At 38.2% G+C, this 20,911-nt stretch overlaps 1 protein-coding gene across 8 annotated transcripts in view; it reads left to right on the plus strand.

The window, feature by feature from the left end:
• Nucleotides 1–459: 459 nt before the first annotated feature.
• Nucleotides 460–20,911, plus strand: part of PRUNE2 (prune homolog 2) — a 113,860-nt gene continuing 93,408 nt past the window's right edge. For all 8 annotated transcript variants that reach the window (XR_001862367.1, XM_017735477.1, XM_017735480.1 and 5 more), the window contains exons 1-4: nucleotides 460–551; nucleotides 1,810–1,973; nucleotides 8,852–9,004; nucleotides 11,482–11,579. Coding sequence is in view for 7 of the 8 variants with exons in the window: in XM_017735477.1 (XP_017590966.1) it covers nucleotides 541–551; nucleotides 1,810–1,973; nucleotides 8,852–9,004; nucleotides 11,482–11,579 (426 nt within the window). In the remaining variant the exon portion in view is untranslated. The remainder of the gene's footprint in view (nucleotides 552–1,809; nucleotides 1,974–8,851; nucleotides 9,005–11,481; nucleotides 11,580–20,911) is intronic.

A 20,911-nucleotide genomic window follows, 5' to 3' on the forward strand; every position in this document is an offset into this window, starting at 1 on the left:
TTGTTATTATCAGAGTTGAGTATTTAGAAGATAAATAATCTACATTTCTTTCCATACAAAAATGAATGAGTGGTTATTAGATGGCTTATTGAATAGCAGGAAAAAATTACTCCTGTGCTTCATTCCTTAATCCTTTTTCTCTTCTGGTTTCCCAGGTACTCTGTAGGAGGCAAACAGAGACAGATGAACAAAAAAAAAAGCACAATTTAAATTTTTTTTAGTTAAGGGGAGAAAACCCCAAACACAAAATCCAGGCTGTTTCTAACTGCTCACTCTGCTGAAATACCTTCCTGATGAAAAACAGGGCCAATTTTATGCAATTCTGACAGATGCACACCTATGTTACAGGTCAGTCCTCCTGATGTTCTTTGCTTACCTGTGTTGAACATACCAAGAAGAGACTTCAGCTACTTCACTGAGACAAGATTTATTTTGGAAGAGCTGAATATCCCAGAGTCATTCCATATCTTCCGAGATGAAATCAATTTGCATCAGCTGAATGCTGAAGGGAAATTGTCTTTAACACTTGTAAACAGCAACATGCTGACAAGGTATTGCGTTTTTTGTACAGTAAGATGGCTTATTGAGTGAGTCTGAGCTGTTCCAAAAATTATGGTTTTTCTGTATTAATATTCATATTGCTATGTTAACACAGACCTAAAACAAAGAAGCTAAGATATATTTTATCTTGCATTATGTTCAGTAAATGTAACAGGGTGAACAGTCATCTTTGCATCACTTTTAATGGAACTTCCACTTTTAAGAACCTTGTATTTTCACACAGATTAGGTAATTTAATTGAGTCAAATAGTCTGGAAGTTTCCTGTGGCCAGTAGATAAGAGATCAGAGTTTTTTTCCTGCTTCTTAGCTTTCCTTTAAAAGTCTTATATTGATTTGCAGGTGCCCAGACACTTGCATATGTGCTGATAAGATGGCTGATGGATTATTGTGGTCCTTACCAACTACAGCCTTTCAGAAGGCTCAGAGTTGCTCTCTGTAAGACCACAGTCCATATGCCCATTTTTAGGAGGGACTGTTTACAAGACCCTTGTGAATCTTTTATGGAGAGCCTCTTTGTAATGGTCTACCTGTCTTGCCCAGAGTGGAGGATGCTGTTTGCTTCCTGCTCTCCTTAGAACTTCATTTAAGACAAGTAGCATCCTATGGCCCCATCGTACTCTGAGAAGTTTATGGATTAGACTAAAAGCAGGGAAAATCTGAAGAGAGATATGTGTGAATCTCATAGCTGTTGATGTGTTAACTGCTGTCAGCTCAGTGCATCATTCACTCCTCAGTAAAAATTATCTGTAAGATCTGCTTTTTGTTTATTACTCTCACTTCCTGTGTTTCTTCCTTCTAAAGAATTACAGTAGGTATTTCATTATTAAAATTAGTTTGGCTTGGTCACTGCTATTGCAAACAGAAACATAAAGTATCTAAATGCAAGAAAAAATTTTTTTTGTAATGTTTCAGAATATTCAGTTGGGAAAATCCTAAATCTCCTCTATATAAAGAGGGCTATTTTCAGCACATGTAGAAATATTTTTTTCAAATTATTAGTTTTTTATAGATTTTTGATGAGGAAGATGTCGTACTTGGTGATATATCAAGCAGTAAAAGAACTCTGAGCACTTAATTTAAAAAATCACAGGCCTAGGACCTCTGTGATGTCCTTTGGCTTTATAGCAGGCTTCAGGTAGCTATAACAATGCTGTTGTAGTCCAGAATTTTTTAAAAAATGTTGCACTTTTTGCTGGGCTGTCTAAGCAGCTATAAAGATAAATATATGTATAACTTTTACTTGATAGTGAGGATAAAAGTTTGGAATCAGCTGTTGTCAAAGTCATCAATCCAGATGAGCAATGTGACAGGAGCCTGGAGTTACAAGCGTGTTCTTCCTCTTTAGTCGTAAAAGAGATTCTTCAAAAGGCGCCAGAGTTAATCACTCAGCAACTGGCTTATCTCCTCAGAGGTGAGAGATTACTCTTTATATTAAATACTGAAAGGTTTAATGGAGTGTTTCTGAATTTGCTCATGCAGAAATTTGGTTAACAATCCCTTTAAAGACCACAGGAAGCTTCATAAAAGAAGCAGGGAGTAAAGAGTTTGTTAAAGAGTAACATTATATTGAATATTAAAAATGTGCATTTAAAAATAGGCATGAGAGGTCTTTGCTGTATCACTAGACAAGAATATTAAATGAAGCTGTCGACATACCAGCTGGGTAGCTGGAAAAGCTGTGCAGTTCGTTGATTCCAGGGGCATTGTGGACAACAATATGGATTGGAATCTAATATTTACAAGTTAAAGCTTCTCCCTCCCAATGGTGGTACTTTTTTATAGAACCATGTTTTAATGGCGTGATGCAAAACTTCTGCTGTTTAAAAACAGTGTTACCAAATCTTCGTTATGCTCTCCTTTTCTTTTGTATTGTAAGCCCAGCAGAGTACAAAGAGGGGGTGGGCTTCAACAATCAGAAGTATCTTCTTCTCTGTCTTGAAAGTTCATCGTTTGTATTCATTTTCTTGGTTTATTTGCTGCAGCAGAACTTTCCAATTGGAAATAAAACTGGTGTTGAAAAGAACAGTCTCTACTTTTAAGTTACTTCCGAATTTTAATAATGTTCAATGAATTTTATTGGTTTTCAGTTTTAATTATGTGAAACTGTTAAATGTCCTTTTAAGAAATTAATGTGGGTATGTTTAATGAGGATTATGAAAACTTGTCTACATTTAGACTTCAGAAGCAACTAGAATCTTGGCTTATCATTGTACTCATCACTGTGATAACTAATAAACATGTTATAAGAAATCACAAAAGTTACTTTTTTCTAAAATATTCCACAGAATAAGCATTAACAGTAACACAGCATTTGGCTTGCCCTTATGGTATCTTTCCATGCTAACAAGCTTTAGTTAACCTGCTATGAAACTTGCTGTTGTCTGCAGGGACGGCAAGATGAACGACGCAGAATTTGAGTCCAGGATAGAATGGGATGGAATCATTTAATTAATTACATGCTCATTTATATAGCCTTGTTCACAAGAGATTTATAACATTATTGGGTTCTTGACCATCCACCTCCCAAAGTGATTGGCTGAATGCTATGACACCCATTTCAAAATATTTTTCCCAGTGTGGCAAACAAGGCTGTGCATAACAAGTTTGCACTTGTGAGATAAAGTCTTGGTTTACAAAACCCTCTACACTGTTTTCAGCTAGCTTGTGTGAGAAAGGAAACTTTCACAAGCGGCTGTAAAAATGGGAAAATAAATCTGCCAGCTCTTTTAGCATCTACATGAAATGTTTTTTTAAGCTCCAAATTTCGGTTGAGTATCTTTCCAGGAATCTAAGCAAATGACCAAGCATAGTAATTGGTTTTGGATACAATACAAAAAAAAGATTTTTGGGGAGTATCAGGATACTTGTTTGTTGGCCGAGAGTCAGGAGGGAGAGGTCTGAATAATGTTCAAGAACATGTTCAAGTACTGTATGTGGATGTGTCAGCATGTTTTGTGCCTCTAATCTGCATCCAAATTAAAATAAAGTGCTTTTATTAGTGTTTGCATTCGAGATAGCACTTCCAGTTTTCAGGAATATAGTAGCTAATTTTAATTTTTTTTTTATCAATGAGTAATTACATTTTGATTATTATGTTTGGTAGTGCATAGTGGATAAAAAGTCCCTGCATACCTTCTTTTGCATGGTTTGAGAAGCAACTGGCAAAGCCTAGGGAACAAAACATAGCTGCACCTGAGACTTGATGCTGTGCTACTCCCCGAAATGCAGCTCATATGGATAAAAGGTGCAGCAATGCAGCAAGTCCTCTTGATCTCTTAAAACAGAAAAAGTTACTGGTACCTACGAATCTTTCATCAGAAATTTAGAAAAGTCAGTGAACCCATCACTGGTTTTGATGAGATTAATTAAAAAAAAAAAATTAGAGGTCATAGATAGTGATGTATGTAAATGACAGATCAAACTACAACAGTCTGAAAATAAAAGATTAAATACAGCCTGCCAGATCTAGCTTTTGGGTTTCTTTGCATATATTGTGGTCTTTTATCATGAGGTATAGCTTCTTAAATTCATCTTACCATAGCACCGGAAACAAAGGGACCATGTATCATGGTCTGGAAGGAGCGGTGGCTGTTTTATTCTCACAACTGATGAATGTGGAGGCTCGCAGGTTGTTGCCTCTCTCTAGGGGCACTTCACAGGCACAGAAGCTGCGAAAGGCACTCCTGTGTTTTTCACATTTTGTTACGTTACTTCCAATGTAAATCTGTATATGATTAGTATGTCTGAATTTCAGGTGAAGTTCAGGACAGAAGGACAAAGTAGAAGTCACGAGTGTTAAGAATTAGGATTTTATTTGCATAAAAATGGTGAGAGAGGCTGTTGTCTGAGTCTCAGAGCTGGGAAGGCCTCTTTCATTTTCTGGCATTCCAGTGAGTATTTTGATACGAGACTTGTAAGATAATATAAAATCTCGTGTTTGAGTAATTATCATGTAGTGACCTGGACAGTTTCATTTTTTGTCTGTTTTTGAAACTTCTTTTTTTCTTAGAATCTGTTAGCAATTTTAAAATCTTAATAAAAAGGCAGACATTTATAACCTGCCACATTTCAACTTTGAGCAAACTTTACCCGCTTGTCTATGTTTAAAAAAAAAAGTCAAGAGAAAAGATGTTTCTTGTGAAACTGAGCATTATTGATTTAGGCATTTTTATATTTAAAGATTTTTTTTTTTTTAGGTGAATGCTTTTCTGGTATCTTTGTCTCCTTACCAGACGTGATATAAGCTAATTCTACCCTTGGGCTTTTGATTAGAGCCTGCTTGGAGAGTCAGTGTTGTACAGCCATATTTGCCTGAAGTTAGAGCTTGTGCTGTCCCTGGATTTGTGCCAGAAGCAAACAGTTATAGAACCTGCCAGAGTCCTGGGCCTGTATTATTTTATTTCCCAAGAGATGTTTATAAGGGGACTGTTGCCAAACTCAAGATCCATTAAACTGCTGAATCATTACATTCTCTGTTGCAGCCAGCTGGCAAGGATGTTATTCCAAGTACTCACTGTCAGGTATCTTGGGTCAATGCACTCTCAAAAATGCCTCCTTATGTTTATTTGTATAAGGCCTTGAAGGATGCCACAAGGTGCAAACTGCAACATGTAAATATAGACAGATTTCCAGCAAGAGCATCAGCAGTTTTTTTAATGTGAATCTGCTTTTGCTAGTGATGAGCTGCATAGTTGAGGACTTTTCATGGTCTGTTGGGGCAGTCTGACTTTCAGTAGAGAAGATTAGTTTGTTATTCTAGCCACCCAGACAAATGTTAAGAAATGCCCTTTTAAGGACTTTGGGAATTACGCCAGGATTTTTTTGTTCTGTCTTGTGCATTGGTCAGATGATTCACATGTTCCTGCACTGATGCATCCTTAATATATATGCTAGGAAGAAAGGATCATTTTGACCTGCACCAAACACTGCACTTACTTGGACTGACACTTTTTAAAATATATGGAAGCAGTTTTTTTGGAGGTCATGCTCCTCTTCTCCCTAATTACATTTTATCGCAGCTTCATCAAATTTCCTGTTAATTATAATAAAGATTGCTTACTTGGATATGTTTACAATTTTGGTTTGTGGTTTTTTGAGGGTTGTGGGGGGTGTGTGTGTGAGGAGTGTTGAAGTATACTTTCCATGAGGGACTGTTGGTTTTCCCCCTTTTCCCTGCCCTTTATTTTTCCAGGTTATGGAACAAAACCTTGACAGGAGAAATGCCTGTATTTTCAGTGTACTTTCTCTCAGCCATAAACTTAAAATTCAGGAGATGCTTGTGCTGTTCTTAATGTTTTCCCAAAACGACTTCTGCCTTCATTAGATCATGTTTAATATTAATGCACAGCAATTGCTTTTGGCAAAACTAATGCTTCACTTCCAAACTGCTTTGCAAAAAAAGAATAAAATGCACATTTTTTAAGAGCCTTAGCCGATTTTCCAGTGACCTCTTCTTCAGAAAAAAAAAAAAATGTGGTAAAGTGTGATGTACACAAGAAATAATATTGAATCTTGTATTGCGTATTATATATTTTTTTCTCTGCTTGTAAGCAGACAGAGCAGCCACCATTATGCTTTCAGAAACCCTGGGGGAGTTGTACCAGCACTCAGTAAAATCTGCAGGAGATTTCTGAGACCATGTATTGCTTTTACAGCAGGTATTTATGAGACGACACATGACTAAATGGACTAATGATCTTTGGTCAAGCAAAATTACCTTAAGTGAACTCTTTTTCTAAACTACATGGTATCTTAACCCTCATAGGAATACTGAGGATGCCTGGGAGAGATGAGGTGTGCCTTTCTGTCCTGCTGATGAGGACAGAATTGAAGAATGATCATAGTATGAAAGGACAAGTAAATGTTGATCTTAGGGCTTGCTAGTAACATCCTAGTAATTTGAGAATGATCCTTTTCTGGCTTTCATCCTAGTAGAAGAGTTATCAATTGCAAGCACTACAGTATTGTTGTGACTAGTGACAAAAGCAGCCTTTTAAAAACCTTTTTAAGGTGTCTTGCCTATGGTGAGTGAAGCTCACGTCATGTTTACTTCCAAACTGGTGAGCTTGGTTGGATATACAACTCACAACTCTTGTTCTTCTGCATTTTCCTGTATGTTTATATTAGGATTTTCTCTTCTTGGTCTTACTCAAATGTTCCATTCCCTGAAGCACACACAGCTGTGGTAAAAGTTTCATACATTGTGTGTATCTGAGGTTCTGTGCAGATGGACAGACTGCCTAATTCATCCTAGTGCTGCTGGAAGGCTTAATGGGATATGCTGCAGCCTCCCTCCAGTAGGTATGATGAATTTGAGCACACACTGTAGATCCAGCACATTCTGCTGGAGTCTCCATTTCCTTTGTGTATGCATGAACAATTTCCCTTTCTGTTTCTGGAGGAAGAAAAAAAACCAGACAATTGCTGTTGCTAAAATATTTCCGGCAGCCTGGTCCCTGAGCTGCCATTTTTCCAGATGCAGCTCTCTGCTGACTGAAGGCGTGTTGTGGGGTGTCTAATTCATTCTGGTCGCCACTGTTCCCAAGGTATAGCATATATCTCAAGAATATATATGTAGCACAAGCACTGTTATCTGCTATGGGGTTGAACAACAAAGGGATATTTTTAGATGAATTATCATGGAAGCTGCTGATTGAGAAATTGTCTTCCTGTTAGAGAGACTGAAAACTAGGCCTTGAGTGGGGTATGGGTAATGGGTATAGATATCCTGGGTGCTTTATTTATCAGTTATTTACCTGTAGAAATTGAAATGTGCTTGTTATGGAGCCAGGTTTGTGTACCTAAATTTAGAAATGTCAATCTGGATCAGTAGACATGATTTTCATGCAGTCTATATTTATTGAATATTTTTAATACTATCAAATAGAGCAGGAGCATTGTGTTAAAGTGATTGAAAGACTGACATAAAAAACTGCTGTGAATGAAAAGAATATTGGCAGTTACAATATCTGTAATAGAAACACAGAATAGAACTTCATGTATTTGTGTTTAATTCCAGAAATTAGTGTCTGATGGGGAGCACCTTTTGGCTTATTAAGCATTATTTATTATTGAATCCACACTGGATTTGTCTAATAACTAATAATTTACTTAGCATGGCACAATTCTTTTGTTGCAAGTGCTTTGTGAAATTTGAAGAAATGCTGTTTGTTATTTCATGTGATGACATTGTAGGAGAAAAGAAAAATGAATATATCGTAGATGTTTGGATCCTAGCTCATCGGATGAGATTGAGGGTGGCAGTGTCAAGGTTTTTTGTTTATTCTTTTTTGCTCTGTGCTAAAGCCTAAACACTTTGTTTTGCAGTAACTATCTTACATTATTGTACTCATTTCCTCATTGACCCAGCATGATGCAATGAAATCATACACTTGTTTTAAATTCTTGTGCACAATAGAATAATAAATAATTTCAATGCTGAAGTATAAGATTTTATTATCTTCACTTTACTGTGGGTGATTGGAAGCAAACACTATCTTTGGGTATATTAATAAACGGGATCCCAATCTCCAGGGAATGAAAGGGTGACTTTGTGTGCAGGACATAGTTGTCTGAAAAGACATCACTCTCACTTCTGCATTGTAAGATGATTCCAATCACTATAAAGTTATTTACTGGGTTATGTCCCTCTTAAATTTTGAAATTTTGATTATCTTAATTGGTGTTTTTTTGATGCGTCCATTGACAAGAGTTAGCCAGAGTGAGTTATACCACAACGGCCAATGACTTTAAGATCATTTAGTTCCAGCACCACTGCCATGGACAGGGATACCTTTCACAGTTCCAGGTTGCTCAGAGCCTGGTCCAGCTGGGCCTTGAACACTTCCAATGGATGGGACATCCACATCTTCTCCTGTTCTGGTGGCACACCATCCTAACAGTAAAGTATTTCTTCCTTTTGTCCATTGTAGGAGTTCACTGACATGTCTGTAGAAGGAAGGCAGACAATGTGGATTTATGTTTCAGAACACACCAGCGCTTAGTCTAGTGCTTGGAGAGAGGAATATAGGCTGGGGGGGAGCATGCTGCACACCGTGGCAGCCCTGGGACCAGCCAGTTAGCTGTAGCAGAAGCACCGAAGAGGCGCCTAGTTCAGATTTAGGACCTTCATGTTAGGAGGATGTTTCTGTGTGAATTCAGTGAACTCTCAGAGGAAACAACCTCCAAGAAGGAAGGGGCTTGGGAAGCAATACAGTAAACCTTCTTGTTTCTGTAGTACCTCTTTGATACTTACAGGAGACACTGATTTTTTGTCTTTCAATGTTTCAGGAAGCATTCTCTTCAAGTGCATGTCTTTGGAAGCTGACAGAATTACAGAGCAGCAGGAGAAAGTACTGTCAATCTTGGAAGAAAAGTTTCCAGATCTTCCACCACGAGAGCAAATTATCTCTGTTCTTCAAGAGACTCAGTTTAATGCCCAAGGTAGTGCAACTTCCTTCCATTTTTCAGACCTGTTTCAAATTTATTTATGTAACCATATCAGAATATTATTTTATTGTATGTGATGGAAATAGGTGCAGCATGCTGTCTTCATTGACAGTTTAATGTAGTATATTAATTTTAAATTAAGTTGTTTACATTCTAAATCATGGAATTGTGATTTCTTTAGGAACTACTAAGCTCATAAATAATCTTGTATTGTTTTTACAGATAAAATTAACATTAATTTTTTTCATATATTGTTTTTACAAGTGTATGCTCATCAAGAATTTATGTTGATTCACATGGACATAATAAATATGTCAGCCCATGTGCAGAAATTGTGTTGCAATTGCCTATGTGGTGTGCAGCTAGATTTTGTTTTATGACTCTTCCCAAGTTTACTACTATGTACAGGTGAAGTGAATTTGACATCAGACTAAGATTAAGGAAGCAGTGAGAAAGTTGAAATTCTTTTCCTTTCTTTTGATAGAAGTACCGAACAGAAATATTCAGTGATCTAAAGTGGCAATGTTCAAACCCAAAATTTAGTAGCAGGCTTTTAAAGGAATGCTGTGAAAACCTGAAGAAAATTGTTGCAATAACTCTTACATTTTTTTACTAGAATTTGCTGCCAAGTTGTTACCAAAGAGTGAGTATTAAATTCCTGAGATATTTCTCTGTTAGATACATCAGGTAAACACAGGGTCTGTGCAGACTCAGGGTCTTTTCTTGTTGTTCTCTATCTGCCGATATGCAGAAATCTAAATTCCGACCATCAGCCTAAGACAGCTGCCCTATCTGGGAGATAAGGACAGAATTTGAGGTGCTGCTTCCTTTGCCCTTTCTTTCAGTGAGATCACAAGCTAATTTAGTTCCGGTCTGTAAACGTTCATATTAATTCTCTTAAGTTCCTCCACTCAGGTAGTCTTAGTTCAGGAATGAACTGTATGCTGTCTAGATTGGAAAGTGGCAGTGAAAGTGACTTTTATAGACATCAGTTCTTAGTTCTGTCAGTTGCCAGGGAAAATGGTTTAGTATTGTTTGTCATGAAGTTTTCCCTAATATCAAATGCAAAACTTGGACAAGTATATATGTAGTAGGTTTAGTCTACTTGGTACTGGTTGCCAGTAATTTATGTATGTCACATGAAACATGAGGAGGGCACTGTCATGCACTCGTTTTGCTTATAGCTCCTGTTTTATATGTATTATAAGGTACATATTTAGTGTATATTCATATGACATAAGCATATATTGCATGTGACTTTTCTGTTAGTAGGATGCTGCTGAGTTTCAGAAGCCCCTTGAAGGATGTAACCACTGCTGAGTATTTTACCTTATTTACCTGTTGTTTCAGGCAGTATTAGGACAATTCAGCAAAAAAATTTCCCAGTTTCATGCAGAAATAATGATTTATTGGCCTGAATTAATTTTTTATTTGAGGCACAATAGGTTGCAGCCCACCAGAAAGTCTATAGGTTATATGCAAAATTTTTAAAATTACAGATGTGTAAATGTTCATCTTGTTGCTGGATTGAATGCGGTAGCTGGACTCTGTACAGGAATAGTAATGAAAGGATTAATTTCCTTGACTCAAGTTGGTGTTTATTTCCCTCTTGAAAATCATTAATACAAGCACATGGTGAGTGTTAAATTCCTATGCTGTAAAGGTTGGTGGACGTTTTAGTTGTTGCCCTGCACTGAGATAGGTGGCTTGCAGCATTCTTTACATAGACATTTGTCTATCATGTCTGTATTGCAATCACATGACATAACTATGTTCTTCTACATAACATGTATTTGTTTTGAGGATCTTTACAGCATTTTAGACAAACATCTCCAATGAGGGAAGCTTAGTAACCTGGATTTTCAATACAGTGTGCTTAAACATGCCAGTATGTCTGGTTGCAATTCTGATGAAAATATTTCAATAAATATAAATATATATAAATATATACTTAGTTCATGAATGGTTTGATGGACATAAGAAAAACCCATTGGTGTTATCAATTTGTGAAGAAGGTCAGAAACGTTTAATGACTGTGTTTAGAGAATATCTTAAGTGGCTTGCTTTTGAATATTTCCACAGGTGCTTTTCAATATATTAGTTATTTCAGAAGTATTTTATATTGGTGATTTCATGTTAGACCACAGAAATGGTCTATCTATACATTTATCATCAGCTGGAATTATGTACACTTAAAAAATTGAATGTTCACACAGGAGCACAGGTGTTGCAGGAGACTTAATTCTTCATACTTATTGTTAGTGTGTATCCTCCCTTAAATCCCTTCCTTAAAAAAAATCCCTCTAGAAACATTAAGCATTGAAATATTAATATTGGTTTTAATTCTCTCATATAATATGCTGAAATACAGAAGGTTCAGCATTAAAGTCTAAGCTGTGTTTTTAATTTATGTTGATGCATATGTCAGCTGTAGATATTTATATATATGGAAATTCATTTCTTTTCTCAAGCAGGTGTGATTATTGAGGAGATTATGCTCAAGGATCTCAAGGAGATTTCAGATGGAGAAATCAAAGTAGCAATTAGCACTGTGTACATGTCACTGGAGGTAAGAGGAAGCTTAAAACAACATGTTAAACAGCCTTATTGCATATGGAGATGGTTCTTTAAAACAGATTGTGAACAAGTTATTTTCTCAATATTTTTTCAGTATGAGCAGAATTTTCAATGATTTAATTAACTTTGAGAGAAGTAATAGCTGTTTGTTATCTGAGTTACACGATTATGATATTATGATTATTCCCTCCCATTAAATTGTACCAGGATGTGTTAAAAACAATGGCATAAACAAATTGCAGCCTTTGGGTGAATTGAAGGTGTGAGCGTTCTGTTATACTTCAGTTGGTAGTTACTAACTAGGACTTTGTCCTACCTTTCACTTACAGTGTGGCATTAAATTTTATAAAGTCAGCTCTCAGCTTTTTGAGGGGACATGCCTTCTAGAAATCTGTCTTGAAACTGTGTAATGAAGTTAGTCCATTGCCACACTGCCTAAATTAAATGCCTGTTGGTAGAAACAGAAGTACCTCAACAGGCCAGACATTAGTAAAATTTTGATCTTTTCAATCGAAACTACAGATTTGTCTTTATGAGTATCCCTGAGACAACCTGCAAGTGACTACTTGGATTTTGTTTCTTGAACAGTCCCAAACATTTTGTAAAGGCTTAGGGAAAACTCTTGTGTAGTATGCTTTGAATTGTTATCTCAAGACATTAATGTTACAGATGTCAGTGGCTATCTACCTGAAGGAGAGATATGTGTTTCTGGATATTCTGTAAAAATATTATTTTAAAAGTATGAATGCTTAGATCACTGGACAAGTATGAGGTGACACTATTATTTCTGATTGAAGTTTGCATACTGACATATTGATTAATATTAAAATCTAAGTGGTCTGAAGAAAATCTCAATAACAAAGACATTTTTATATAGTACGTATTTGTAATTTTCAGTCTCTTCATTTGCTTGCAAGTCACCCATACAAAAGTATTTGAAATGTCAAAGAAATTGTCATCTACTTTTGCAGTAAATCAAAACTTTTTTTATACCTCAAGTGCTACTTAAAAAAAAAGTAATTCTCTTGAATAGTTCTTCCATTGTATGTCCTAGGATTTCCTACAATATGTGTCTTGTGACGCTTTTTACAAAAAATAAGGTGCTTCTGTGGTTGAAGAAGTTTTTGGTACAATCCAGCTAATAATTATCTCTGGATTTCTGCTTGCATACTAAAATATACAAAGCAAATTGGGTAGCAAAGCTTCAAGAAATGAAAGAGAATCTATTCGTTTTCTGTTAGTTGTTTCAATATTAAGCAATCTATACCACCAAAACTGCATTGCTTTATGAACCTGAAAATTTGCTGAGGCTGGGAGGAAAGGGGATGGGGAAAGATAAATCCCTGTAAGATAAATCCCTGTAAGATAAATCCGTGAAAGAGAAAATGGGATTTTAAAATATTCTTAATAAAATCTTAATCTCCTTTTGTTTTAAATCTTTCTCTTTTACTCTGTCACTTTCAGTTAATGGCGGACAGAGCTAGGAGCTAATAAGGAGCTAGCTTTAGCATTACATCTTCTTCTTGTTTATTTTGCATTAAATCATGTTTAATAGCTATGCAGAATACAGACCTTGCCCTCCACAGATCTAAGCTCCAGGTAAATCTGAACTCATCTTTGCTACTCTTTATGCTCAAATTAATTGTAACTCGGAACTTGTCTTCCATTTGGCTGGATCTCACAATTTGACTTTGTCAACAGTAGGTGTTCCTAGACCTCAAAGCAGGCAAATTTTTAGCCTTTTTTCAGTGACACTGTAACATGTGATGCTGACTTACCTTGCCAAAGAAGTGTTAAGATGTGGTGGTCAAGTAGTAAATGCTTCATAATTGTTTTTCTTACATAGCTAGTGGTCATTATGGAGTATTACAGCTGGAAAGGGGGGGGTCAGCGGCTCTGACCCAGGAAGAGGTGACTGGTCCGGGGAGATGGTCCCAAAAGGAATCGCCTTCCCGAGGCCCGGTGTCTTCCCCAGCTGCTGGCAGAGGAGCCCTTGCAGAAGCTGTCAGCTCTTTAGTGATACCAGCTCGTGATTCCAGCTCAGCTCTGCAGGGCGGCCTCTAGGCCAAACCAGACTGGAGAGAGAGACGAGAAGGCCTGTGTGGCTGGTTCCGCACGAAGGGAGCTTTATTGTGGGTCCCCTCCGGCGAAGGGAAGCCAGGGACGAGCTCTCTCCCTGATCAATAAAAGCCAACGGGTTACAGAGGATCTGGGATGGGTGAGGACCAATGGGTTACAGAATGATCTGCATAGGGTCTCCTAAAGGATTGTGGGTCTGCCTTTACTCGCCATGACCAAAGAAGTGGTTTCCTTTCCAGGGAGTCCTGCTGGGCGATTGCAAAATCTCTTATCTCAGCAGAGATCCCTCCAGGGCAAGGGCTGGGCATACCCCACAATGGAGGGCAGAGGAGATTCATTTACCTGTAAGAACAAACTGAACAGATTTTACTGATGTTAGATGATTCTTAGTCCCAGTCTGTTAAGGAATTTTATTACTAGTATTTTTGATGGGATTTCTTTCTGGAAGTCACAGGTACCTTCCTTCCTCTGCTTTTTGCTGTCTGTTGTTCTGCTGTGAACAGTTGGTGCCAGAAGGGGCTAGCTTTTCAATGGTGTTAGGTGTAATGTTTGCAGTTATTGGGATAGAGATGAGTTTTGCATTTGCTGCATTGATGCCTTAGGGTTTTGGCTTTTATGTTTTTCAGGTCCTGTAGTGCTTTAGTACAGTAACTAGTACAGTTTTAGTGTCTAACTCTAGAACTCCATATAGCCTCTTAGCTACTGTTCTCCCGTTCTGGTTAGACATAAAAAATCTTCTCTAGGCCTGAGACTCAAGGACACCATGTTGTTCCAGGCCCCAAAACATGTAAACAAAGACTCAAAAAAGGGGCAACAAACTTGGGGTAGGTAATGACATCATTACCTGAAATAGTAATTGGAGAAGTAACCTTGATATGCAAATGAACCAAACTTATAAAAGTGTGAAAAACTCGTGACCCATTGTCCATTTTGGGTGTAGCCCTAGGGCCCTGTCTGCCTGTAGTGTACCTTATTGAAGGCCCTTCAATAAATACCCACTTTTATCCTCTGAATTTTGTCTAGCCTCTGTTTTTAGATAGCCCCAACAAGGCAGCAGCATTACTGCTCTTTGTTCAAACATTTTCTGAACACCCTCATTTTTGGTGCTTGACCAGCAAAAGATGTTTTTTTACTCAGTATTATTAGCAGTAGGAATCACACGTAGTTGCTTTACCCAGTATCAGAAGCACAATACATATAAGGAAATTACTGACAAGACTGTCCAGACCTCTCTATTCAGTTTAGAATTCTGTTATGAACTCACAAACTTTAATGAATTCATTATTTTCTCAGCAATAATAATGGTAATTTGTTATTCATCCTCAAAGTGCTCCACAGACGTTACCTGATTAAATATTAAGGAAACGTGAAGAACAGGCCTGGTAACAGGTGTTGAATCTCTAGTGTGTTTGTGTTTTTGCTTCTTCAGAAGTATCACAAGGTCACTTTTTTTTCTTAAAAAGCAACAAATATGCAAAAGTATCGGCCACTGAAATGCTTTCTATAGGATAGTCATTTTGTGTGGATGTGTTTAGGTTTCTCTAAGAGTCTATATGCAGCTTTGCATAGGCATTTCTGGCCTTCATGGATTTAGGTGGCATTAAAGCTGTACGATGAAATCAGACCTATGTCACCAGTGACTGGCAGAGTGTATGCTGCTTGGATTTCACATGCATAACCACTTTATTTTTGAAGAGAATGACAAAATAAAAGTGACACTGCCCAGATCACAGTTATTTTTGTTGCCTTTGCCGGAAAGTTTCCCCAGGTCATAATAATGATTACTCATAGGATATTGTAGCAAAATTCAATGCATGTGTTACAGTTAATTTCTGTTACATTATGTTATACCCTGAGAGTATCTTTTGCTGCTTCTCTGCTGGAATTCTCTTGGAAATGAGAATGTCTTCTCAATGTGACTTTCTGGGAAAGTGATTTTTTTTTCCTGAGAGAGGAATACTTCTGTTGTAAAGTGAACTCTGTTCTCTGCCTTTTTAAGTGTGGTGCACTGGGAGAACAATCCATGTTTCATGAGTGTTCAGTTTAGTTGAAATGGCTCATTATAGCATAGATTAATAATATGCTTGTTGGACTAAGTCTTTTATCTGTTGGTTCATGAAAATTTATTCTAACTGCTCACAGAACTTACGAATATAGAAAATAAATTACCACATGAGGAAGCAGTCCAGTCAGTTGAAGATAACGTCTATGATTGTCTGCTATTGACTGTGAAAGACAAGGGAGTGTGTATGTTCTGAAGGCTGACTGGTCTGTTGAGGTTCATGCCTCTGGCCATGGCATCCACCTACTTCATAAAGACAGTTTCCAGGTTGTAGAGGTTGTATGCCACTTCTAAAGGCTTAGAGAGCATGTCAGAGCCCCACTGGAGGCTGCTGTCACTAGTGTTGTTTCCTCAAGAAAGTGACCTGCAAGTTCATGCTGCCATGGGAAGCTTGGCTGTTCTTAGGTAGCCTCCACAGTCCAAATGAGTTGGGGATGGTACCAGTAGGAAGTTATTTCTCTTTTAACAGCTTCCCCCTTTGTGGCTTTGTGCCGCAAAGTTCTCAGAGGAACTTAGAGTGGCTGTTCCAGCAACAGTAACTTAAGAAATACAGAAATGTTTGGGTGCACAGTTTATCATCTTCCTTTGAAAAAATAGTCTGATCCTGGAGGTACAGTTTAATTTTAAGGCTATTTTATAGTAAGAATTGCCACTGTTTTACTAATTTGGACAATTTTGTTTCTGCAATTTGAAAAGTGATGTTTTTAATACTTCTGTAGAGCAAATCAGGAACCTCTGTCTTAACTGAAGCATGTCAAACAAGTGCTAGGTAGACCATTACACCCAAATATGTGAGATTACAATGTGTTTCTTTGAAGATTTGAACTTTTGTTGTCTATCTGTAATGATTATGTGTATATATTGTGTATTTGGGAACTTTTTTCTTTCAGTGTAAATATAAACGTATTTTAAATGGCAGATTGGTCCATGAATTTGTTTTTAATGCTAAAAACAAAGCAAGAAGCAAACCCAAGTAAACATGTTAACATTTAATCTTCCAGTAATGGAATTGGAAACAAAATTCACAGCAACTTACAATAGCAATGCGGTTCAAAAGTATTTTTCTGATGCCTGTTGTGAGAAGTTAGGGTATGTAAAATAAATGATGTATGGAGCTGTAGGAATGCGACTTTTGCAGACTACCTTATGTCTAAGGAACATTAAACATAGGGTTCTCGTTTAGCAAATAAATAACCATTCATTTCAGTGGCTGCATAGTCTGGACTTTTGTGCATATTTTTGCAAAGATGAGAAGAGGCCATTAGGGATTTAATATAAAATAAATCGCCACGGGGTCTTCTTGTAGTCCTAGTCTTTCTGCCACATGGTGTGTCACTAATGTGCATAAATGGGCTTAAATGAATTTGTTATCTGTATTACATTTGCAGTATGTATATATTTATATATTATTTTTTAATTGTGTTTAAAAATAAAACATTAAATACATCATTTTTGAGAGTTGAAAACATACCATTTGTAAATAAATCAACCTTAATTAAGGTCTTAAAATGTCAGTGTGCGATATGTGCCTTAGGAAAATTTATAACATATATAGTACATAAAGCTTAAACATACTTTAATTTGCTTTTTCAGAAGTATTAGGAGGGTGAATTCATAACCTCATATGACTGAGTAATGCAGCCACACGTGCATTGATGTAAATACCGTACTCGTGCTTAGACATCTGACTGCCGTCTTCTGGAAACAATAGTTGTTCAGTTGATGCCCCAGGTCAACCAAAGTACCCCAGTTGTAATGAGTACAATCCAAGGTGTGGAGAGATTAAACAGGCAAGCTGAATTCTCTGTAGTGACTGTTCTCTAAAGGTGTGAAAGGAATCTGGTGGGGAGAACCATTTAAGTGGTGGTTTTAAGTGGTTGCTGTTGCAGGCAACTGGGAAATAAGCCAGGCCAGTCAGAGCAGTGACAACTATTCCTTAGCTGCCTCCCATGATAAGGAAAAGACCAGCCACCTCAAGTGTATTTATACCAATACTCACAGCCTGGAGAATAAACACTAGGAACTTGACACCCAGTTAGAAAGTTAGGGTATCATAGGAGTAACTGAAGCATGATAGGATCACTCACATGACTGGAGAAATATGATGGATGGCTACAGGCTGTTTATAAAGAGAGTCAGGGGAGGAGAGGAGGGGGAGTTGCACTTTAGGTTAAGGAGAACCTTGAATGTATAGAAGTCAACTACAGTGACTATGGAAGCCCTATCAAATCCCTCTGGGTCAAGGTTAAAGGGGTCATCTCCAAGACCGATCTCCAAACCAAGACAATAAGGGCAAGGAAGCAATATTTGGGTCATTTAAGCAAGCTCTAGATAACAGATCTTGGGTCTTTTAGGTGTCTTCAACTATCCAGACATTCTTGGTAGAGCAATACAGCAGGTCACAAAACCTGTCAAGTTCCTGGAATGCATAGAGGACTGCTTCCTCCTACAAATGTTAGATGTGTTAACCAGGAATGAGGCACAGCTGGACTTGCTGCTCACTAACCAAGGAAACCAGCTTTGTAGTATCTCGCTCAGTGGTGGCTTTGGCTGCAGTGATCACAGTGTGGAGTTTGGGGTCTGGCTGTGCATTCTGAAGGTTAGTACTAAGGCAGAGGTTTTAGATTTTAGAAGAGCAGAGCTCAGTTGAAAGGGAAGCTTCCACAGAGAATAAAGGAGCTAGTGACTGCAGGGAGTGTTTCGAGGTTGCTCTCATGGAAGCACAAAACCAATTCATCCTCTTCAAAGGGAAGGGAAGTAGGTGGAACAAGAGACCCTCTTGGTGTAACTGTGAGCTTCTGAGTCTGTTCAAGACCAAAAGAGAGAAGCACACCAGAGATGGAAAAGGAATTTAAAATCTGTTGAGAACCAGGAGAACATTGCCAGGGCATGAGATGCTGTTAGAAAAGCAAGACTCAGCTTGAATTGAAGGTGACAAGAGATGTCAGAAACTACAAGAAAGGGGTCTTTGAATATATAAACAACAAGCAGAAACAGGAGGAAACTACTGGCCTAGTGTTAAATGGGAGAGGTGAATTAGTCACCAACAACACCAAAAAGGCAGAAGTTCTCAACACTTCCTTAATCTCTGTTGTCGCCAGCACAGTTGGGTCCCAGACCCTGGAAACAAAAGTCCATGTTGATGCAAACACAGACCCACTGTCAGTGAAGGAAAAGTTGCTGTGTGGGCTATTACAGGAACTTGACCCCTGCAAATAGATAGGACCTGACAATATCCACTCAAGAGTATTAGAGAGCTGGCTGGGGTCATTGTGAGGCTGCTGTCCATAATCTTTGAGAAGTTGTGGAGATCAGGAGACATCCCAGAAGACTGGAAGAAGGGTAATGTCACCCCATCTACAAGAAGGGCTTAAAGGAGGATGCAGGAAATTATAGGCCCTGAAAAAGTTATGAAAAAAATCCTCCTGGGAGAATTAATTGCAAGTCAGATGAATCAGGTGGTTGGGAAAAGCCAGCATGGATTCGCCAAGGGAAAATTGTGCTTGACAAACCTGATTGCCTTCTACAGCAAAGTAACCTGCTTGGCTGATGTGGGGCAGGCCATGGACACTGTCTGCCTGTGTTTCTGCAAGGCTTTCTCTATGGTCTCTCACAGCCTCCTGGTGAAGCTGTTGTGTAACAGCCTGGACAAGCTGCCTGTGCAGGGGGTGGGGAACTGACCCACAGGCAGCACCCAGAGTGGGGGTAAATGCCTCCTTTTCCAACTGGCAGCCTGGCACAAGTGGGACCCCCAGGACTGGTGTTGGGCCCAGCGCTGTTTCATGTCTTCATAAGTGGTCATCCAGAGCACTTAAAATCACTCAGGGATCAAGTGGACACTTCGGAAGGAAGAGCCAACCTGCAGGAAAAACGTGTGTAGGCTGGAAAGCAGGCAAAGAAGAACCTTACGAAGTTCAACAAGGACAAGTATAAGGTCTTACACTGGGAAAGCAAATCCAGGAGCGCAGCACGGGCTGGGAGCACAAGTCTGGGAAGCAGCTCTGTGGAAAGCGACCTGGGAGTCCCAAGCTCAGTATGAGTGAGCAGGGTGCTGCTGCATCAAAGGAACCCGGTGAGATCCAGAGCTGCATCCACAAGGGCATCATCAGCAGAGATTGTCCCATTCTTGTCAGCGTTTGTCTGGCCACACCTGGAATACTGTCATCAGTTTTGGTCCCCACTATACAAAAAAGATGTGGACAGGCTGGAGAGGGTGGGGAAAAGGGCCACAGAGATGATCAAAGGATTAGGAAGCCTGACATATTAGAAAAGAAGGCTTAGGTGAGACCTTAACACTGGGTTCTAGTATTTAAAGAGTGGCTACAAAAAAGATGGAGACTCTGTTTTTACAAGGAGTCACATGGAAAAAATGAAGGATAATGGATACAACAGTTATTGCTGGAGAGATTCTGATTAGATAGACACAAGAGGAAAATTTTTCACAATGAGAATGGTCAGTCATTGGAATAATCTCCCCAGCGAAGTGCTGTATTTCTCAACATTAGGCACTTTTAAGATTCATCTGGGCAGGGTGCTGGACCACCTTGTCTCGAGTGCTTTTGTCAAAAAACTTTGTTCTAGATCATCCTTGAGATCACTCCTAACTTGTTATTCTATCATTCAAAGAAGTGCTTCCTAATTAAGTATGTGAAATCAAAAGGCAGCAAAAATGACCTTGGTTACAGTGATTAGTGGGATTGCTTATAGTTTTCCTGTCAAGACCATATTCCTTTCAGAAGATGATATGGGGGTGGTACGAGCTATAGTTCCCCCAATCAGTGAGATACTTTTGCATGAAGTCATGTAGGATGTTAGGCAAGGTATTACTACAGTCTCTTGAGATATGAGAAAAATGTAAACTTGTAAAACTGACTGAAACCATTACATTTAAAAACCTTCCCAACTCAGCATGTACTCATTTTTGAGTTTTCGCAAGGTGTATTTGATTATTTTATTCTATAGTACTGACGTAACAGATAGTGAGCCAGAAGCATCAGAATTTTTTGTACTTGCAGTATCACTTAAAAAATGCACAAGGTAGACACTGGTATCAGGTGTGCAGTGGTATGTCTTTAGGATTTCACTTTTATTTTGGTATCTGAAGAAATTGCGTAGATTTCATCGGTTATAATTAGTGTGACATTTGGTCTAATTCAGCCCAAGCTATCATTTACAATTTTGCC

Source organism: Corvus brachyrhynchos, unplaced genomic scaffold, assembly GCF_000691975.1.
Source record: "Corvus brachyrhynchos isolate BGI_N302 unplaced genomic scaffold, ASM69197v1 scaffold325, whole genome shotgun sequence".
NCBI lineage: Eukaryota > Metazoa > Chordata > Aves > Passeriformes > Corvidae > Corvus > Corvus brachyrhynchos.